This window comes from Amblyomma maculatum, chromosome 1 (assembly GCF_055883805.1).
Source record: "Amblyomma maculatum isolate TAMU_Amacu chromosome 1, ASM5588380v1, whole genome shotgun sequence".
Taxonomy (NCBI): domain Eukaryota; kingdom Metazoa; phylum Arthropoda; class Arachnida; order Ixodida; family Ixodidae; genus Amblyomma; species Amblyomma maculatum.
In genome coordinates this window covers 186186619-186202446 of record NC_139344.1, presented here as the reverse complement: position 1 = coordinate 186202446, position 15828 = coordinate 186186619, and the positions used below count along the sequence as shown (strand labels likewise).

At 44.0% G+C, this 15828-nt stretch overlaps 1 protein-coding gene across 3 annotated transcripts in view; it reads right to left on the bottom strand.

Moving 5' to 3' along the window:
• LOC146205123 (uncharacterized) overlaps positions 1–15828 on the bottom strand; it is a 168637-nt gene that overhangs the window by 9330 nt on the left and 143479 nt on the right. For 2 of the 3 annotated variants that reach the window (XM_084589816.1, XM_084589817.1), the window contains exons 28-29: positions 14707–15035; positions 3318–3431 (exon numbers count right to left, since the gene is read on the bottom strand). In XM_084589816.1, the coding sequence (XP_084445942.1) occupies positions 3318–3431; positions 14707–15035 (443 nt within the window). The remainder of the gene's footprint in view (positions 1–3317; positions 3432–14706; positions 15036–15828) is intronic. The other variant, XM_084589818.1, reaches the window with a different exon arrangement.

The window sequence follows — 15828 nt, the reverse complement described above, 5'->3', positions numbered from 1 at the left end:
GCCTATTTCTCGCTGCACTTTTATTACTCTTCTTTACTTTCGAAATGGACCATGCCACCTTCTTTTCGTGTTTGTTGACAGCTTTACTTTTTTTTCTTTTTTTCCTATGTACTGTATTATTTCCCTCATGGCTCCAAGGCCTATGTAAAATTGGCCTCTCCCGAGTATTGGTTCTCAGCGCGCTAGGACACACTAACAGAAGACAAAAAACGTGAAAACAAACAGGACGAACAGAGCGCGAACTCACAAGTGTAAATGCAACTCTTGTTTTTATACATATCTTTTTTTACATGCCTTGTCATGGGATTATAAGCACAAGTCGCTGCATCTCTATCAGTTCTTGATAAAGTCAATGTCGGCTTTCATCAATGTGATGGAAGCGTCACTAACACACTTCTCTGTATCTGCCTCGAAAATTGCATGTGCCTCTCTAATCTCCCTTTTAATTCTCTCGTCTGCATGCCCGATTATTCTTGTTGCAGCAAAATCCAGACTAGCAAGGTTCCCTGAGTGTGAAATCAGCCCACAATTTCTGGAGTGTTCACTTATTGTTTTGTTTATACATCTTCCGGATTGGTCAATATAATGTTTGCCACAAGATACTGGGATCTGGTAAATTATGCGCGTGCCGCATTCATTGTACTTCTTTTTGTGGGCGATATTGAATTTCAATTTTTTTTCTATTTCATCCGTGCTTACCCTCGCGCACAAGCCTATCAACTTCTACGGTGCCGAGAATACAACAGGAATGCCAAACATTGCGCCAATCTTTTTCAACCCGTGGGATACTTTATGTATATATGGTATAGGAATGGGACGTTGCTTCTCTTTCTCTTGTATTGCACCCCTTTTTCAGCTATTGATGCAAGCAGAATGTTTGGATAACTACTTTTCTTCAATCTGTCTATTTCTACAAGCATGCTGTCCTGAATTTTGTGGTGGCACTATTTTTTAATACTCTGAATCATGCTGGAAAACGCTATGCTCCTTTTAACAAGTTTTGAGTTACCCGAGTCATAGGTCAACAAGCCTTCTTCACCTTTTGTTGTGTACGACCAGCATGTGTGCGTATCCGTTTATTTTATTTGAATATCTAGAAATCTTATCTTGGACTGCTGTGGAACTTTGTAGGTAAAATCTAGTCCTTTGAACGCTTTTTCGAACAATTTAACTACTTCAAGGACATTAACTGCACCGCTTTTTTCTACTGGAAAGCACAACAAGAAATCACCCACATAGCGAAAACACACTAAAATACCCAAGTTTTAAATTTTTTCTTTAAAAGCATGGTTCCCTTTAGCCATGTAAATATTAGACAACACAGGTGCTATACAGGAACCAATGCAAATACCATCAGACTACGAACACTTTTTCATCAAGCTTCAAATAATGGCAATACTGGGAACTAATATGTCGAATCAACTGGCCCCTATCATAGCACTTCTCCTGAGTGCTTCTAAGCACGATGGTAAAGTCAAAAGAACACTCAGTGTTGTGTTTTTTTTTTCTTAAAAAAAATTGCCTCACGATTCTAGGTAGCATGCGTGCACTGATGTCACTTCGTGGGAAGTCTTCACCGTTAACAGACGCGATTTCTAGGTGATACAAACCTCACAGGTCAGTTCATATCACCATAACGAACAAAATTGAAATGTGGCTGCCGCGGCCATGATCAAACCTGGGTCCCATGACTCAGCAGTCGAGTGCCCTTACTCTTACTCTGCTTTAAAAGCTGGGCAAAGAACCTGTATTGCTCCTCTACTTACTACTTATAGAGCTTTTTTAGTCATGAGGGGAGTATACTAGGCAGAAAAATGATTAAAATCAACTTATACCGGTTTCCATTGGGCGAACAGGAGCAAGAGCAACGAGCAGCCAGAGCAGCGTACGAAAGCACTGGGGACGCGCGTTCTCGTCTCACCAATGGAACATTCACGCTGCTCGGAGAGCAGCGTACAGAGGCGGAGCGCGTGACGTCAGACGTCATGTGATTAAACTTTTCCCGCGCTTGCGTTGCCCGTATCTGCCAGCCGAACGCCACCGCTGCCGTCTTCTGCTCCGGGCGGCGAATAACTAGAATGGCCGGTCTCGAGGGAGAGAGCGCGCGCGCTCTCCCTCGAGACCGACCTTGCCAGAAGTGACATCAAAAAGGTCATGTGACTTCCTCCGTTCTCCCTGTACTCCGCCGCTGGCGACGGAGCACCGAGGACTGCTCTCGGCTGCTCCCGGGACCCCAAAAGCGCACCTCCTCTGCCAATGGAACACAACGCTACTGCTCCTGTTCGACCACTGGTAGGCGCTGAAACTTGCGAGAGCACTTTTAGTGCAGCTAAAGGTGCTCCTGTTTGCCCAATGGAAACCGGTATTACACAAACAGTCTTACAGTCTTAAAATAAGCATTTTACTTGGCACCTAGCTTGGTAAATTCAAATACGTCTTAAGACAAATTCAATTTTCATATGACTTTGGAACCTTATTTTTCCTAGAACTTATGGTTTCTTATATTAGTGCAATGAGTTTGGAATTTATACATGAACTTTAATTTAAAGGGTGCGCAAATATTCAAAATTTCGAATCAGAATCGAATATGCTTATTTCATTCGTATTCCAAAACTGCTTAACAAAATTTCAGATTGTTGGAAAATTACCGAAAACACCGAAAATCTTTAAATTCACAGCAATTTCTTTCCGCCTTGCACGTTTCCCCGCAACGCTTGACCCCGTTGACTGTACAGTGAAGCATCCTCGAAACGCGACGGGGGTGTGTTGGAAGAGGGTCTTCCCGACAGTGTGCGCAAAACGAGGCATTTGACGAAACCAGGAGGCGGAGAAAAAAAAAAAAAAAAAAACACGTAATTCTTACTTTGGTTTCATCTCAAATGCAGACATCCATTATACAAGTGTTCGTGAGAAAAAATTGGCCGAATTTATGAGAGTTTAATGTAATAAACAGCGATAAGACAGCTCCACCAGGTTTCACCCAGGTTCTTGTACAAAAATTGGTGTACGTAATCCTGTATAAAATTTATACTGAATTTTTCAGCAGGGTATGCACTTCTATGCAATTAAAGTTTAAATACCATCTGAATTCTGAAACAAACATGCCAAACAGTTCTTGCTATTTTTAAATTTCTCTTCTTTTTTTCAGTGATCAGTTATTTGAAGTCGATTCGATATTCAAAGGCATTTTTTTCCCATGATCCTATTGAAAAATTTCAATATTTGCACAGCTCAATTTTCTATTATATCTTGCTGGAACACCCCTTTTCCTACACAAGTCTGTTTGGTTCATAAGTGTCAATAAAATCTGCACAAACCTGCAAAACAGTGATTTTTTAGTCACTTTGGAGTCTGTGCCCTTTGCATTCTCAACCAGGATGTTCACATACACAAACCGATCATCCTGCCACCATGAAAGGGGGGCTTGATGGCTAAAAAAAAGAAGCATAAAACATTGGTACTCTTGCTCAGTATGAAAATCATTACAATGAATGATTATGAAAGCAAAGAATACTACCTATTTTTCTTTACTATAAACAACCTTCATGTCCTGTGTTTGCCAGCACTGCTGACAGCAGAGCACAGGCATGAATACAACTAAGCACTACCCCACTTTTGTGCGGATGCACTATTTACAAGGTCTAACTGGGCTTTCAGGATGTGCGTCACAGATTATTGCACCTTTCCTGTAAACCAATTGCTAATGAAAGCATTAGTAGGGTATGTAAAAATGATAGTGATGATGGTAATTATAACAAATACTGAGAATAAAAAAAAACTAAAAATGACAAAAAAGATAAAATAACATCTTGCAGCACTGCATGTTTGCCTGCATAGGCACACCTTCCAATTGCTATGACACATCAGACCACGCCAGGATGGGGAGTGAGTCGGGTACTACTACTACTGTCTTGGCTGAACACGTTGCCTAATGTGTGTATATATTAGAGTTTAACTAAACCAAAACCAAAAAAACAAAGAAACAAACAAATATGGACCAACAGCTAAACTGAATTAAACCGCACTTTCGCACGTCTAACTCTGTTTACCCTAGTTGAAACCCTGCTAACTTTTCTTACTTCAAAAGCTCGTTTGATAACACTGCCACTGCAAATCTAAGTGTTGGGTGAACTACCATACCGATTACTCGTTTTTAGCAGTGGCAGGTGCGGTGCAATAGCACTGCAGCACGCACTTGTTGGTAACAAACTTGTGGCCAGTGTATTTTATTCACAAGGAGAAGTAACATTCGAATATGTAAATTAATATACTACACATCATACTATGAATAAGCACACTTTAAAGGGACAGAACACTGGAATTTAGGTATCAAATATTTTCAGCGGAATGGAAAGATTGCCATCTAAAGTGCACGGTCAAAATTTTATCAATCAGTGCATGCGCCCACTTTTATGCAGTTCGATGCTGAAAACCATGAGCAGCAACCGCAATGATGTCTGGTGGTTAACAAACAAGACATACCGAAAACAAATGTAAATTTTACCCTCTAGACAGTAATTAGACATTTTTAACCCGATCCGCACGGAGAGGTTTTCCTGCGGCAAACCTTGTGAACTGCCAGCCGCCACTGGCCGTTCGCCGCCGATCAAGCTGGGCCAGATATTTTCGCCGTGTGATGGCAGCACTTGCTGAGCTCCACGCCGGCTGCAGCTCAGTCGTGCGCGCCGACAATACGAAATACTTCAGAACAGTGTGCTAAATTTTGGTTCTCCCAAAAAGACTAAGCCGAATACCAAAACTGAATCCTTCTTGAAGATCACTAAGCCATACCACCTCCGCTAAAAGTGCAGCTGAAATTAATCATATTTTGCTTTTATTATTAGAGAATGGGATTAGGCAGTTCTATAACTAAACCATTTACTATCGCACGAAGGAATTCCATAGCACCGTTACATTAGCCATCATGCTACAGAAAATAGGCCTAGCGACGATTAGGGAGCATTGCACGGCCAGAGCGTTGTCGTCCACAGTGTTAGCGGGCTTCATTGCTTTGGTAAAGTCGCATCATAAGGTGCTGTAAGCGTTGTGATTTTGCCTACTTTGTTGATGCAGCTGAAGCGGGACCTTTTTCGACGTTCCGCTCAGCACTTGCTCAAACCCTGCTTCTGAGAGATGCGCCTGTTGCTGCAGCGTCAGACGTACTCGAAGGCTGTATACAAGCGCTGTCGGGCGCCATTTTAGACGCTGCCTATTTAGTGTTTTACTCTTGAAATGTCATTTAGTGTGAAAAAAGCATTGTGTAAGCGAACCAGCTTGCGCGTTTTTTCACTCGGGCGTCGAAGCCGCCAGCCACCAGTTTTTCACTGCATGTGGTACAGTGCGTCGGCGTTCCGCCATGCCGCATGAAGTTGCAGAGGAAGTTCGTTCCATGTGGGTGGCCCTTTAGTGTATAGTAGCATCCATTTGAGTTTCCACATTCAAGGCTGTTATGACAAAGTAACGTACGCCTCGTACACGAAAGTTCTAGTGGGCTCTACCACTGCTTCATCCAAGGAATTCAAAACACTATGGAGTCATCTAGTGACAAAAGTTGAAAGCATACTATTAGCGATGCGAGAGCAGTGGTTTTTATTTAAGGGTGCACTGGAGAGAGCACAAAATATAACAAAATATGACAACCACTCCTAGAAAGAAAAAAAAAAAAAAGAAAAAAAAAAGAACAGTGCACATTTATGAAAATCAGTGATATATTCCTGAGATGTGGTCACATTGGGTACTACAGTGATAGTAGCAGCGTTTCTCCATAAGATGTCACCTCAGTTCTTTTTATGAACATTTTAAAGGCAAAATAAAATTACAAAGCCTCGTTTCTTTGATATTTTAGCACACTATGTGCGCTATATGAGGCAAGGTCTCTTCATTTTTAGCATTCATCATCATCATCATCAGCCTGACTATACCCACTGCAGGGAGAAGGCCTCTCCCATATTTCTCCATTTAACCCGGTTCTGTGCTAACAGCATCCACTTGACCCCTGCGAACTTCTTAATCTCATCCACCCACCTAACTTTCTGCCGCTCCCTGCTACGCTTTCCTTATCCAAAATATATTATCCAATAATATATTTTGGCCAGTGTTCTGTCGCTTTAAAGAAACATTAGTTTTTGGAAGTAAATAATTTCTTGGTGATTCAATAACTGCTCCCTTTATAAAATTCTTTTCGCAGATGCTCAAGTTATACCGTGAAGATCAAGCACAGGTAATATTAATTTTAGGTTTTGTTACTTTATCAATAAGCATGATAACTTCAATTTAAATGAGACTTTCATCAGCTTCCAATTTTTCACTATACAATACTTTTAACTGACATAGTAAGATATAACTTAAAAAAAATCAGCAGTTGCTAATTATGGGAATTGGTTCGCAGCGTGTGTATTACTACTAACAGTAAATGGAAAATTTTTTCATATCAGACTATACCAAACAAGCCAGTTTATAATCTGGTATGATGGTTAGCCTTTTATTTAGGTAAGAAGAAAACCTTTAACAGCAGACTACGTTTTGTTATGGAAGAATTATGTGTGGAGGTAACTGGACACTAGCTATATTCGAATATGTATAGTGTGACCCCATGAGCTAGAGATATTCCTTCCACTAAATAAAATACGAACTGCTCCTAATAAAGAAACAATTATTAATTATTACGGTTATGTTGGTAATGCTGGAACTGTGAAACACCTCATGTTACCAGACGGGACTGGACAGGTGTGCTTCGCCCATTCTTGTGGTTCATCACTCCACCCTCAGCTTCCTCTGTAGTCTCCTCATGCCTGCCACATGTTCCCCCTTGCAAGCTAGGCATTCTCACTAGGGTGACAGGGTTTGAAATAAGTAATGTCGGCCATTTTCGTTTTTACAGCACATCAATTATGCATGGTGCTGAATCAGCAACCACCAGCACAGTGCGCCAACATGTTCTGGTTTAAGCTATGCTTCCTTAATAGTCCCCGAAGTCAGAGCAACTAATCAGATGTGCAGGTGACATGTAATCAGATGTGTAGGTGATGTGGCAGTAGCAGTTGCTGTAATATAATTCTGAGCACTCTTAAAATGCAATAGCCTGCAAGCAGGCCAGCCGGTACACCTAATCAGCCGGTCAGAAGATGCATAATTATCTGTAATGTTGCCTCAAATCTCGTACTGCTGAAAGAGTACGAGATTGAACACAGAACACAGTTCCAGGTTCGATTTGTAGTGATGTACAGCCTTCGTAAAAAGTGCAGAGCCCAAGGGGTCCGCATCTGAGCCATGCAGTGGCGCTGTTTTAGCATTAGTAAAGGTCCTTCCCATTGGAGAGGGTCGGACAAAAAATCGTCTTACTATCAGGAGATTCGGAACACTGGAAATGCATTACAAGACGCACTAAGTGGCTCAGAAGCAAAGCCCTTAGGCTCTACACTTTTGACAAAGACTGTACAGTTGTGAGCAAAAGTGGTATATAACACTCAGCCGGTAACAGAGCGCGAAAAATTTTTATCAAAATGCTATCTAGAGACAGCGTAAAGGACAGCGACATCGACACATGCATATGAATAAAATGGGACACTTGCACTATTGTCTTGATCTTAGCTGTTGCTAGATAAAGTTAGAATGCAGTTTTCTCGAGCTCAGACACCGGCCGAGTGTTGTATACCACTTTTGCTCACGACTGTACATGAAATGCATGTTGACATCCATTCAGTTTGTGTGCTCTGCTAAACCTTTCATTTGTGAATAATAGAGGGTTGAGTGTTGGAGATATAGGATGCACACAAAGGAAGACCTTTTACAATATCAATAAAGAATTATAGGCCTTGATAACTTATCACAATATGTAGAGGCCAATGATGCAGGATGACAGCATGCAACTTAAACTGGGAGAGTTTAGTTTAGTTTATGGGGCTTAACATCCCAAAGAGACTAAGGCTATGAGAAACACTGTAGTGGAGGCTCCGAAATTTCGACCATCTGGGGTTCTTTAACGTGCGCTGACATCACGCAGCATACGGGTGCCTGGCTTTTCGCCTCTATCGAAAAGTGGCCGCTGAGGCCGGAATTCGATCCCGCATCCTTGGGTACTGAGGTCGAGCACCCTAACCACTACACCACCCCGGCAGGGCATATGAACTGGGAGACTTCGCATGCAGGTACTGATGGTGGAGCAGCAGCCTCACAGGAATGGGTGAAGCATTATGTGCAACGATGATGCTAGTTGAGGAACCCTTGAAGGAAGGAACCCTTGAAGGATGGAGCAGAGCAAACCTGGAGAAGCACGGGCACACTTTTCTCGCGAGTCTAGCTCTCTACTTCCTGCTGTCTCACAGTTCCACCATTATGAACTTAACAATAATAATGAGACAGCACTAGAGTCCACATTGCACGAAAAGGCTGCAGCCATAGTATGCCATTAAAATCTGATTGGTTGGTAGAGATCACATGATCCAGTGAAGTCGCAAACCCCCCGACAATACAGCGCTCGACCAGGTTATGTGACTTTGTGACATAAATCCCTTAGTCAATCAGAATTTTGTAGCACAGTTGGCAGGTACTCTGATTAGTTGACAGGGTGTGCGATGCCCCAAAACCACATCGCTCAGCTGAGCAGTCAGGTAATCGATAGGGGTTCTGCAGGGTTGCTACATCATCACAGGCTGACAACCTCAGCCAAACAGCATTAGAATGAACTTCTGAAGAAAGACGAGTGCTTTTGCTGAAAGCACTGCTGCTCTTTGCACTGTGAGCCGGGCGTGCTACTTCGTCATGGAGGAGTGTTCGTTAAAAGCATAGAGCAGTGTGAATGATAAAATTTTGGGTGTGAAGCTAATTTGCCTATTAAAACTGAGTACGAACAAAATGCAATATTTTGTGAATACTGACAAGTTAAAGGAGTCATAACATGACCGTCCAACATTTTGTGGCTTTGTATTAATGTAGATAATAGTGAATCTTATCTTATTTCTAGAGCCACAGTTCCCTAGAAACATTCTTTACTCTGAAATAAAGGACTGAAGTTGGGACTGCGAGGCTCCACTCACTTGACAATGGTAACGGACACCGGCCATTGCGTCTGCAGCACCAGCTCCTATAAGCTGCCAATACACGCTGAAAAGCCTTCATGACTCCTAATGACTGTGTTGAGCAAATTCAAGACAGTGCACAGAATATAAAGTGAAGGATGATCTAATTCTTGCCTCGCATTCACATCAGGTGCCTGCAGCACGACCGTCAGCATCGTCGTGTCAGCTGCGCCTTCTGGAATATGTCCCCAGCAATGAAATGGCAGATCCGTTGCCCCAGCGTCACAAAATAGGACTAAAATTTGTTGTTCTCTTAACCCTTTCGCTGTCACGAACACACCGATACATTTTTGCACTTCCCCTCCCCAGTGTCAAAGACGTAATGGTACATTGTCTATTGTGCGTTCAAAACTTTGCGCCCGAACGCAAAGCTGGCGCGCTTGGACTGGCTACGCCATCTGTCAAATCTTTCTACAAGTTCATATTTTTGCCTCGCACTGTGTTATTACGGTGACACTGGTACTTACATATTGAAGAGTATGGAGCGACCGTGCCCACCCCCGCCACCTTCTTTGCTGGGGGTCGCAGTCGCTCCGCGCGTGCTACTCTCTCGCGCTAAGCAGTCATGCGATGCGTGCGTTTTGAGGCACGCGTGTGCGGTTATGGGTTCAAGGGTTGCTCAGCCATCTGCCGCAGGTTTGCAGGTTTTTATTCTGTTGGCATGTCTGCTACACCGCGTCAAGTTGAGGGTCGCACGCCTTTGCCTCTTAACGCATGACTCGATCGCTGCTTTCGCTCTCTCTCGCCGTGCCTTTGCTTCCGGCTAGCAGCAGCAAAGGAGGTTGTTTTAGCCTCTTTCCATCTCCCTTTGTCATCTTGATCTCACGTGCCATTTCTCTCCGTTGTGGGGGGCCACCGAAGTGCATCCTCCATGCACGCGGTTACTTCCGGATGGCTGACTGCGCCCGCGGGACCTTCTACTGCAGACTGGAGCGATGACTCTTTGATTATGAATACGAGCTGAGCTTGGATACGGACTCTGAAATATATATCGAGCAGTGTTTTTTTTTTCCTTTTTTCCTTATCTCATTTATAGTCAGTGTTTCAGCCCTAAAAGCTAAATCAGCACTATCACCTCTTTCCGTTCGTCGTCGCATAGCCACGCTATCACTGTACCACAAATTCTTTCACTCATCACTTAACCGTGCCCCCTACATCACACCAGCATCTTACATTTCCCACCGCACTAGCCACACGCTTCAAGTGTTTCGCCCACGTGCCTGAACTGTTACTTTTCCAGCCTCCTTCTTCCCACGTGCAGCTAAAGATTGGAACGGCCTTCCCCAGCATATCGTCGACATCACCTGCCCTTTATCGTTTGCTAGCAATCTAAACAACACTTTTGTATATGATCACATATATTGCATTGTGCTGTATCTTTTCAGCTCATCCCACCCCTTATGTAATACCCCGCGAGGGGTCTTTAAGGTAATAAAATGAAATGAAATGAAATGATGGTTATTCACAACACCTGCAGAACTCTGAAATGTGCATGTTCCGTTGACTATTGTATAGCAATCATAATAAAAAAAATTGCCGCCGGCACTCGGGGAGCGTCATGACCAGAAACACGCGACAGCGAAAGGGTTAATCATAACAAGTCCTGGGACTAAAGAATGTAATAAATGAATGCTTTGTGAGGATTGCTGGCCCGAACCGATTTGTTGGTAGGAGTTCTGCTCACTGCGCATAGCAGCTGCCAATGATGCAGTGCCGGGTTATCAAGTGTTCTTGTATGCTAGTTCCGCAGCTAAGGCGTGGCCGAAATGAATCCTACGTTATTTTACTCCAAGGTAGTGGCATTGACAGCAAGGTCATTTAATGAGAAGGCTAATTACTATAAAGTGTCGCTGGTTAATGTCAAAGCCCCATCCGCTATGATTTCGACGCAAAATTTTGGCCCAGCGAGGAGCAGGGAGTAGAAAATGACCAGAACGCCATTATGGAAAGCTCATAGCATCGCGGCATGATGCGGCTGGGCCCACACCTGAACCGGACAACACCAGCAGCCCCATTATATTCATTCCACTACAAGAACTGATAAAATGAGAGTAGTCAGAGCTGTAGCATGGCTTGGTCCACTGGAGCAAGCCATTTTTGCTTCGTATAAGCTGACAGCAACTTGCACAACCTCACTGCACCAGTGAAAAATAACAGTGCAGAGCAAGCATGTATGGCATTCTTGCTTCCTATAGACAGCATGCACTATGTGTTGACAAGGCAGAAACAGTGTCACACACCTGTCTTATATGCCGTACCACAGGAGGTATGTGGTATACACAAAAATCTTGCAAGTACAAGATTATGAAACTCCACCATGAAGCCATAAGAGGGACTGCATCAAACTTAGCATTTTATCATGGTAAATCCCCCCCCCCCCTTTTGCAGTTATCAGGCTGTCTGAATAAACTATGAGAAAACTATAAATCAAATGTCTGTGACTTCAAACATTTGATTTCTAATTACCCATCTTTGCTCCTCAAACAACAAAATGAGCAAAATAATCATAGGACTATTTTCCTTTGCCATAGTTTGAATGGGTGCCACTTTGTGAGTAGCCTTGTATATTTTGTGAAAGCAGCTTCACTACTTGCTGAAAAAGCTTTGCTACTAGCTATGCTTGATGGCTAGGAAACATCTGGCTTCTCTGCTCGTGGCTCATGCTTACTGCATGCCACGGTAGCTTCTTTTACTCATTTGCCTTCAGGTAGCTAGTGGATAAAATAAGATGGCTATGGTTAAGGACTTAGTGTCATGTGCCTGCACAAATTTCTGTTGGCCAGAACTAAATTTTTTTTATGTTAAAAAGATAGAAAAATGCTTTGGTTAACAGTGTTTAATGTCCCAAAGCAACTTAGGCTATTAGTTGGGGGTGCCAAAGATTTCTACCACTTGGGGTTCTTTAATGTGTGCAGACATCACACATCACCCGGGGCATCTTGCTTTTATTCTCTATTGAAAAGCAGCTGCTGCAGCTGGGGTTCAATCCGCGTCTTTGGGCCCAGCAGTTAAGCGCCCTAACCAGTAAACCACTGCGATGACGAGATAGAAAAGTAGGTCTGGGAAGTACTATTACACTAGAATCTCGGTGATACGAATCTCATGGGGTGGTGAAAACATTCATATTATCCAAACATTCGTATCATCAAAACGAAAGTAAATAAGTATGCAAAAGCATGGGAAAGGCAGTCGCGCAGATCTGTTTACGTCCGAGAAGGTTCATTATAGTTACAGCTCGCCACTCGCAGCGCAGATAGCACTACAGGTGATTGCGCTTTAGGCGACATGTGGGCCGCGTACCTTCGCAGACTTCTTGCGGCACGTACAGCACGACAAGAAATGGTGACGCGCTGGACGCGCGCTGTAGCAGACTGCTCACGATGCATACAGCGCGACTAGCGGTCATAAAAACTACAATTTGCGGACTGTATGCACCTGCCACGTGCCGCTGAAAACTTTTCGCGACGTAGAAAACGATCGAGATACCAGCGATGTGCGGTCTGCCCGCCTCCACGTACTTCTCGCAGCAAGTATAGCATGATAAGAGATGGTGACATGAGGGCCGCGCGGCATTGCGAACTGCTTCTGGATCGCAATTGCGGAGCCAGCGATGTGTACCATATTTACTCGCATAATGATCGCACTTTTTTTTTTAAAATACTGACGCAAATTTCGGGGTGCGATCATTACGCGGGGTAAATTTTCTACAAAAAATTTTTGAGCACCGAAAACGCAAACAAGTTGCAGGTCAGACGTCTTCGAACATATATCTCGATTACAACCAAAAATAAAAGCTGAGTAAGGCTTACCTTCGCAATAAACACGCACATTAAGCATCACATGGAGTGCACAATGCCCATTTATTTTTTTTTCGTCAGTACTCTAATCAAAGTCTGAATCCTCGCCAACCTCGCTTTCACTGCTGCACGACTCATCGGAAACGGCAGTGTCGTCGCTGGGAGCATCTTCACAATCCCACAGGAAGTCATCTTCCGTTCCATCCAAAGCGTTAGATATGCCTGTCTTCTTAAAACTCTTAGCCACTACCTCGTCGGGGGCTGGGAGCCGCTGGCACAACGACGTCCGCCGCCCCAGGGAAAGTCCATTCCGTCGCATAAAGCGAGTCGTCCAACCGGAGCTAGCGCGGAAATCCTTTGCGGCGATTCCCAGCTTCCTGGCAGTTGTGCGCGCCTGCGTCTGTATCATTTCTAATGACACTGCACAACCATCCTTGCGCAGGTCCCTCACGTATTCTAGGACCGCCTCCTCAACACGAGGGAACTTGCCCGTTTTGGGTCCACGGAAAGCCCGCCGTGTCTTGTTCGTAGCCATCAGCTTCTCGCGCTGCTTCTTCCAATAGCGTATCCTCATTTCGTCCACGCCGAAATGCCTACCAGCAGCGCGGTTGCCATGCTCCAGTGCATAGTCGACAGCCTTGAGCTTTAACGCGGCGGTGTAACTGGCATACCGCCCCATGGTGAAATGGCGTAAACTCGCACAAAAACACAAAGCACGCTACGACGCTGCCGAATTGCAAAATGGCGAACGCCGCAAAGCATGGAATCATGGGAACTCCAACATTACTAGACTAGGTTGGGAACTCGTCGGAATGCATTCGCTGCGGGATGACTGCAGATCAACCACCAGGCGGCTCCATGTTCGGGGTGCGATCATTACGCGGGGAATTTAAAAAATGGAATTTTGACCTCAAAATTCAGGGGTGCGATCATTACGCGAGTAAATACGGTAGTCCATGCGTGCCTGCCGCGTACGCCGCCCCCAGCTGCTAAGATTGCGACGTCTGTGGTTTGTGGGCCACACGCCACTGAAAGCTTTTCGTGCCGTGAGCCAGACAGAAAATCGCGACGTCGACGAGGTGCGGACCATGCGTCATCGTGAACTGTTCGTGATGCGTACATACAGTGTGGCTATTGTGGAGGCAATGTTGCGAGCAATGCGTAGTGCTCAAGGTTGCGGTCACAGTTTGTGCGTTCGTATCATCTGTAGTAGCGCGGGAGAGTGTTCGGAACATCCGAAATTTTACACACTGTACACAATACATTCCGGCAGGAAAATTTCGGGATTTATATCACCTCGAAATTTTTATCAACCGGATTCGTATCACCGAGAATTTACTGTAGCAACAAATGACATGCGGACAGGAGATTTGAAACACTGAAAAAATCATGAAGAAATAAAAATATCTTAGCCAGAAGGAAGCAGGTCAGTTTCATTTCAAAGGCACAAAGACTGTACTTTTGAAATGTTAATCAAACTTATTTGTATTTTGTGCCCACGAGCTAATATGTAAGCCCTTTTATGCTAGCATGTCGGTTCTCCTGTGCATGTTTCAGTTGCTGATAACAGCACACCATAGTTATCACAGCACAAAAAACAGAAGAACCTACAGGTTGAAAATGCTGACCGCAAGAACCTTAAGGTTTGCATTCAATCAGGTGTATACAAATTCTACATATTATTAATTGAATTTCAAGCCTATGATCTTGTACACAATTAGCAGCAGGACAGCTCACCCATTAAGCTACTGCAGGGGGTGCTCCTAAGCTAACCACTCCAATAGATGCAGCCAGAAGTGTCAAAGAAGTAAATTTGTAATGGCAAAACGCACCTGGATGGTACTTTGAAAATTGATTCCAGAGTTGGAATGTCTCGGAGTGAGCGATCCTGAGGCTTTTTCTTGATGCTGCTCCTCTCAGGTGCTGGCTTCTTTGTAATCTGATGATTCTGCGCAGATAGTTCATCTACACCTTGGGCTTGTAAGTTAGTGCTAAGCGCCGCAGCTCCTGGAGCTAGGATTTGGTTCAGCATGTTACAATACATTGAGAACACATGGTCTTCCATCTTCTTCCTGCACTCGGCTATTATTGGGTCGTCGTCGTCGGAGGAGGAGGAGGAGTCATCGTCATCCGAGTCATTACTTGGTTCAGCCACGTTTTGCTGCAGTGAAGTAGCAGGTCAATGTTATTAACATAAGCACAACAAACTACCAACTTTAATGTAGTGAAACAAATGTTAAAATTGTGATTTCTTGATGCAATGTACGGTATAGCATGCTATAACTTCAGATTATAAACATGCCCGATATACCAACTTGAATTTCATCCTCACAAATAACAATGCAAAGCAGATAGTATTCGCAACAGGGCAGCAACAGCAGAGGTCACATACTGTGCCCAGCTGTGCATGGTGGTTCGTGTGCAGGTACAGTATACAAGCCATAGAGCTGAGTATTAGAGGTGCAAGTAATATGCAAAGAAACATGGACTATGCAAGCGCAGCCTGACTGTATTCTCCACTTGTGCTTGCACGAAGTTCTCTTAAGAAAGCAGGATAACAGCTCTGAACACTCAGGGCTTCTGTCGAGACGAATTCTTGGATATGAACAATGTGAGATCATTTGCTTGACTTTCCAAATGACTCCCCGAACACAATGGCTTCTGCGCACTACTGCGGTTATCTTGCTGGAGCACGCTTTCTCCCCGGAGCAGAAAAGCATACACTGTTACATATGTGGTGATTTGGTCTCTGCATCATGTGTGCATCATGTGCTGCTCGTTGACTCCTATGGAAAAAATTTTCATACAAGCTGAATGCACTTGCTCGCCAACTTGACGCTCAAGAAAAGGGGCCATATTTTCAACCGACATGACGTCGCAACATGCGTTACTGCAGTGCTTGACAATGCTTGTGAAGTATGATGTGCCTGCTCATAAAGTGGATGACTGCTACG